Source organism: Tachysurus fulvidraco, chromosome 20 (genome assembly GCF_022655615.1).
Source record: "Tachysurus fulvidraco isolate hzauxx_2018 chromosome 20, HZAU_PFXX_2.0, whole genome shotgun sequence".
NCBI lineage: Eukaryota > Metazoa > Chordata > Actinopteri > Siluriformes > Bagridae > Tachysurus > Tachysurus fulvidraco.
The window spans coordinates 12,960,475-12,967,232 of NC_062537.1; the positions used below are offsets into that span (position 1 = coordinate 12,960,475).

The window sequence follows — 6,758 nt, forward strand, 5'->3', positions numbered from 1 at the left end:
AGGAGAGGAGGAGAACCACTTAAACTTGGAGTCCTGAGAGGAGAAAAGGCACTTTAAGGGCTTGTGCCCTACAAGTTTTAACACAGAACAAACTATATGCTAGGATAAACCAATATTAAACCACTTTATTGCCGCCTGTACATATTATCTAACCACATTCATTCACATTGTCTAACCTCACTGGAATATCCTGTACACGCCAATTAAATATGTTTAATTGGCTTTAAATGCATGTACTGAATAATAACTATATAAAATTACAAGTCTTTCAAGTGATTTTCCAAATGGTTTGTATTTTACACCAGCACTGAATCTGAAATTGTTTTTATTAAAAAATAAAGGGGACAGCGCCACCTTGTGTCCAAATATAAAGTTTTTGTTTTAATCTGAATTTTGAAGGTGTCACATAAGGAAATGTCAGACATTTTAAAGCATACTGACACTGAACTCTCAGATTTACTAAAAAAAAAAAAGGATAAATGTAATAAGAAAGAGAATTATTTGGTTTGAAAGACTAATCATTTTAATTGGAATTACAGTACAATAAATAGTATAACAATTGTATCTTAGAAATGACAAATTAAAAAATAATGAATTTCCAGACCACATGGCTGTACGACATGAACAAACGTGTATCATGTTGAGAACCAGAAGCATAACAAAAAAGATTATGCCTTAAGTCTATAACAGCATGGGGAGCACAGTGGCCATGAATGTGTAATCCTTCTTACATATTTAGGGCCAGTGCCTTTCCAGTCTAAAATTAAAAACAACTTGATATCAATGTTAATGGAACCAAAACCAAGAAGAAATAAGCCCCTATTCAGTTACAAGCAGCCCATTCAGTAAAAAAAACAATGTGTACTATATATTTAGCACTAACTGAATTACTGATAGAGTGGCATTAAATTGATATAAACAGCATCTGAATAAACAAACAAATAAAAAAGTTTACTGTAAAAAGAACAAGAAAATAAAAAAATAAAGAGCATCATTTAAAAAAGAAAGTTTACATAATGTAATGAAAAGAAGACAACATTGTTGAATGAATGACAATCACCTCATAATAGCTATTTAGTTGTTGTTGACTTTCTCATGCTCATATTTCCTCCTCATCTAGGCTAAATTATAATAAGGCATTATTTCACTGGCTAATATGGTGAGCGAGGTAGCAATCTCTGAAAAACTTAATGAAAAAAATTACTTGTTTTGGTATGGGAGGGAAGTAAATCTAACACTGTGAGTAAGATTAAATATTAGAGACAGTAGTTTTGTGACAGTTTTAATAAGTGCAACACAACAACAACAACAACAACAATAACAACATCAATAATAATAACAACAATAGTCCTAATAATAATAATAATAATAACAACAACAACAACAACAACAACAACAATAAATATAGCTGCAAGCAGCGATTCCGGGGTGAAGGCGATGAGATGCGCTCAGAATATGTCGCTGATGAACCATACCAAGTTTTGTAGCGATATGGCATTGCATTCGTAAAATACTGAACTTAACGTGAATACTGAACTTAACTAGGTGGCGCTGTCACGAAACGCTGCGAAGTGTGTGTGTGTGTGTGTGTGTGTGTGTGTGTGTGTGTGTGTGTGTGTGTGTGTGTGTGTGTGTGTGTGTGTGTGTGTGTGTGTGTCACTGTGTCACTGTGGTGCTGATTCGGATTCTGATATTAGCATAGAATTTTGTCTCTAGGCCTTACGAGTCAGCAGTTATGAACATGAACATAATTGGATTTTTGGACTGTTGGTTTGAGCTAGACACACCAACAAAGTTACTATAACAACTTCTAAGACTGGCCTCTACATGTGTGCCAAATTACATAACTGTCCTACCTACGGTTCTAAGGGCTGCCATTGACTTCAATGGCATAATAATAATAATAATAATAATAATAATAATAATAATAATAATAATAATAATAATAATAATAATTGTCAGAACATGTCACTGATGAACCATACCAAGTTTCGTAGTGATATGGCACATTGTTTTTAAAATCTCGTGGTCACTAGGTGGCGCTGTCACGAAACGTTGCATGCACCCTCAGGTCATGACTATAATGCAATATACCAAGTTTCGTGTCGACACGCCTAAGTTTTATGAAGATACAGCCTCACGTCTGTTTTGGCGTGCTCGCCACCATGTATGTTGCCACGGTATACGAGAAGGCATTGGTCTATCAAAAAGCTTTTGATAACTTTTTGTCTCGGGTGTCTCTAGATGCTACATATCAAAGGATATGCAAGTGTGTGTGTGTGTGTGTGTGTGTGTGTGTGTGTGTGTGTGTCACAGTGGTGCTGATTCTGATGCTGATATTAGCATAGAATTTTGTCTCTAGGCCTTACGAGTCAGCAGTTATGAACATGAACATAAATGGATTTTTGGACTGTTGGTGGCGCTAGAGGGTTTGAGCTAGACACACCAAAGTTGCTATAATAACTTCTAAGACTGGCCTCTACATGTGTGCCAAATTACATAACTTTCAGAATCAGAATCAGCTTTATTGACAGGCATGTTTTCACATGCGAGGAATTTGTTTTAGTGCCAGAAGCTCCACAGTCTAACAGAATGACATATACAGTATAATTGTATGTACACATTTACAGATGTGAACGTGCAGTTTAAATATACATATGAAATATACATATACAAATATAGACAATTTGTATGTACAGATTTGCAAGTGTGAGAAATGTGCAATTGAGGCATACAATATATACAATTTGTATGTACACATGTGCAATTGTGAAATGTGCGGTTGAAGTAAACAGTAGACAATATGTATGTATGTATGTACAGATGTGCAAGTATGAAATGTGCAATTGAGGTATACATAGTACAAATATTAGGTGTTGTGTGTTCCATGGTGTTAATGGATGGATTGCTGATGAACAATTAACACCATGGAACACAACACCAAATATTTCCTACGTACGGTTCTATGGGCTGCCATTGACTTCAATGGCAGAAGAGGAAGAATAAGAAGAAGAAAACCAACAATAACAATAGGTGTCTACGCCCCTTCGAGGCTTGACCCCTAATAATAATAATAATAATAATAATAATAATAATAATAATAATAATAATAATAATAATAATTAAAAACAGATTGACAGCTCTGTTGACCAATGAGTTACCAGACTTTAACAGGAAGTGTTGTTGAAGCCACGCCCCTTATTTCCTGCACTGGTCCATGTGTTCTTAAGGTGAGAGAAAGGGCTGTAAATAAAGTCATCGACATGTTTTGCTGTAGAATTTTGGAGATGTAGGAATGTTGTATATCACATTGACTGCGGAATGTTTTGCAATGTATTCAATTTTGTTGGTGTTAAAAATATTTCCCTTAAACGTAGTATCGCAAGCTGACGTCAGTCGTAAGTGTGACCCGATTTCTGATGGATAGAAGTATTGCATAATTCACCTTTACTGTTAATTTTAATTTTTATTAAGCACATATTACACACTACATGTATTGAATTCTTTCACGACCCGGAAGTGATTGTGAATCCACGTGGTTGAGCAGCACGTGATGATTATTTTGCACACATTCCCAGCTAACAATGAGGTTCCTGTTGGTTAGGGGGAACGTTTGGTTTGGTTCCTGAAACAGATCTCATTTAGTTCCATATATATTTTATGAACCTCATTCCATGTATTAAAACAACAACAACAACAAAAAAAACGCAATATTTGGTCACCAGAACATTAGATTGTAATAAAACATAAGAGTACCAAATAATAATAATCATAATGATAATAATAATAGCAATGATACTACTACTACTAATAACAACAACAATAATAATAATAATAATAATAATAATAATAATTGTTGTTTTAAAAATACAAAAAACAAAAGCAATCTTTGGTCACCAGAACATTAGATTGTAATTAAACATGAGTACCAAAAAATAAAAAAATAAAACAAGCAAATGTTTCTTGTCAGTTGCTGAGTAATCATAATCATGTTGTATTAAAGTACTCAAAAAAATCAAAATATATCTTAATCAAAATATTAAGACTTTCCCAGAGATAAATGACACATGAATACCACATTAGAGACATGTTCTGTGCTGGTGTGATTCACCTGGTTAAATACAAGGCAGTGTTCATTTAATGATTTACTTTACAGTCATGATCACACAACTTCCAAGACTTCTCCAGCAGTTAAAGACTCCTCAATTCATCAGGACCACATGTTTCCAGAGGTCTTTACCTATTTTAACTCTCTTCACAAAGGTAAGACTTTTAACAGTAATTCTGATTATTTTAGTCTATCTGCTTTGTGCTATAAAAATTAATTGAAATATTATTACAAATTTCTTTGATAGGATCCGTGTCCCTTGTGTGATGAAGCGAAAGAAATGCTTGAACCATATAAACATAGGGTAAGATATTAACACTGTTCCATTAAGCCAGTATGACATTTGATCACCTTTTCACAGTGGAGTGTAATTCTACATCAGTTTCACACTGCTTGTTACTCTTGTTAAGTTTATTTTGCAGGAGGTTGACATTACTGTTCCTGAGAACAGCGTGTGGTACGACAGATACAAGTACGACATCCCAGTTTTTCATCTGAATGGACAGTTTTTGATGATGCATCGTGTGAACATAGCAGTACTGGAAAAGCGGCTGGCCAAATCAGAGAAAGAACCAGTTTAATTATTCTCAGATTTGTAAAATACTCTAATATATATATATATATATATATATAAATAAAAAAAATAGCATAAATATAATTTAAAAAAAGCATTTTGTATTCTTTTCTGATCTACTGCAACAATTTTCTTTACATATAATATTACTGACAACAGCTTGAGTGAAAAGTAGACTCATGTATATCAGAGTTTCTTTGTATTTGGTACGTCCCCTTTTTTTATTTAATGACATTGTGCACATCGGCATGGCATGTTTCTGCAAAACCATATGATCCATTTTAGATTAAATCCATCAGTGTCATCCGAACACCTGTTTCTAAGGAGGATATTAAACATGAGGAAAATCTGACGTTTTGTACAAAGCTGTACAAACATGGTTAATATCACATTTAAATGTGGCCTAGAAATAATGTAATAATTATATATAATTTTAAATATTAAATATAAAATATATTAAACCTTTTCTTTCTGTTTTAAACATTTAAAATTTAAAAATGTTTGACGAATTTCTTTGTACAGCTTTTAACATCTGGTCATTCTTAGTCATCTTGCTAAAGTCATCTTGCTTCTGTATCCCCCGAATCTTCTGTATCCCCCGAATCTTCTGTATCCCCTGAATCAGTCACACCTTCAATTCAGTTCAGTGAAGATGATGTGTGTCAGGTCTTCAGGAAGATCAAGAGAAGATCAACAGCGTTTCACCAGCCTGTCTGAAAGCCTGTGCTGATCAGCTGGTCCCCATTTTCATGCGGATATTCAACATGTCACTGGAGCTGTGTGAAGTACCCACATGCCTCAAAAGCTCCACCATCATCCCCGTCTCAAAGAAACCCAAAATCACCGGACTTAATGACTACAGACTCTCCGTGCCCTCCTCTGTCTGTGAGTGAGTGGATCGCCAGCTTTCTGACAGACAGGCAGCAGCTAGTGCGACTGGGAAAACTCAAATCTAGCACCTGCACCGTCAGAACTGGCATCCCCCAGGGCTGTGTTCTCTGTATATATTGTATGCCTCAATTGCACATTTCTCACAATTGCAAATTTGTACATACAATTGTCTATATTTGTATATGTATATTTCATATGTATATTTAAACTGCACATTTCACATCTGTAAATGTGTACATACAATTATACTGTATATGTCATTCTGTTAGACTGTGGAGCTAGTGGCACTAAAACAAATTCCTAGCATGTGAAAACATGCCTGGCAATTAAGCTGATTCTGATTTTGATTCTGATTCTGATTCTAAAGAATTGCTGGTTAAAATATGCCAGTAGGTGGCGCATTGTGGTCAAAAGAGTTTTGCAGCTATACACATTATATTAACCTCTTAATCTGTGTAGAATATATACTTCATGACATTATGCATACATTTACACACAAAATATTAGTTTAACTTGACAATTGAGCATTTTTCTATGTAGTTACTGAATAATAAGTGTTTGTTTGCAAATAATGAAATGTTTGTAGAATTGTGTTTACTTGCTAAACACTGTCCTGTTTAAATATTAAAGTTTTTTTAACTTTATAGATCTGAGCAAAGATTTTGTGTATTTTGCGTCTGGTTCCGTTGTTTGGGTTGTATGCAGGTGGACATCTTATAGAAACCACTTAATCGAGATGTATGGGCTAACAAGATTTCATTTTAAAACAGTGTCCTGAGGAATATTTGATGTTAAATATTTTTTGTCTGAATTTATTTGCTATATTGAATTGATTGATGGGTTGAGTTTGTTCAAAATATAAGCAAAATCATGGAACATGGTGGACAAGTGGGAAGAACAGAAAATTATTCTGGATAAAAGATTACTAGTGTTTGTAACTTGTATACGTTAATAAAGACGAATCAAGAAGAGGAAGACGCAACATATTGAATAAAATGTTAATATGTTAAAAATGTTAATATATCCACAGTTTTTGATTTGCAGTGTCATCACTGCAGCCCACCACACAATACTTTCATGTGGTTTATCAGTGTATGTTTGAGTATTTGACACACTTTCATTCTGAAATGAAATTTAGTCATCCTGTTGGTTTTTACTTCTAGCTTCAGACCCTCTAAAGAATCT

The 6,758-nt window shown here is 34.1% G+C and overlaps 1 protein-coding gene across 3 annotated transcripts; it reads left to right on the forward strand.

Annotated features, from left to right (window-relative positions):
* The first annotated feature begins 3,160 nt into the window (after window positions 1–3,160).
* Window positions 3,161–6,217, forward strand: c20h5orf63 (chromosome 20 C5orf63 homolog). 3 transcript variants are annotated; one of them, XM_027173682.2, is made up of 4 exons: window positions 3,161–3,230; window positions 4,157–4,263; window positions 4,356–4,412; window positions 4,519–6,217. In XM_027173682.2, the coding sequence occupies exons 2-4, from the start codon at window positions 4,159–4,161 to the stop codon at window positions 4,687–4,689; spliced, it is 333 nt and encodes a 110-aa protein (XP_027029483.1). In that variant the 5' UTR covers window positions 3,161–3,230; window positions 4,157–4,158; the 3' UTR covers window positions 4,690–6,217. The 3 variants fall into 3 exon arrangements, with proteins under 3 accessions (XP_027029483.1, XP_027029482.1, XP_027029481.1); XM_027173681.2 differs by lacking the exon at window positions 3,161–3,230 and adding an exon at window positions 3,245–3,398 and having other exon boundaries at window positions 4,531–6,217; XM_027173680.2 differs by lacking the exon at window positions 3,161–3,230 and adding an exon at window positions 3,249–3,398.
* Window positions 6,218–6,758: the final 541 nt, after the last annotated feature.

What these genes read in the sequence shown, in the direction of transcription:
- c20h5orf63 (XM_027173680.2), top strand. Translation starts at nt 3,296, where the DNA reads ATGTTGTATATCACATTGACTGCGGAATGTTTTGCAATGTATTCAATT. An exon ending in TTTTAACTCTCTTCACAAAG is followed by an intron (nt 4,264 to 4,355) that starts GTAAGACTTTTA and finishes TTTCTTTGATAG; the next exon opens with GATCCGTGTCCCTTGTGTGA. An exon ending in TTGAACCATATAAACATAGG is followed by an intron (nt 4,413 to 4,518) that starts GTAAGATATTAA and finishes ACTCTTGTTAAG; the next exon opens with TTTATTTTGCAGGAGGTTGA.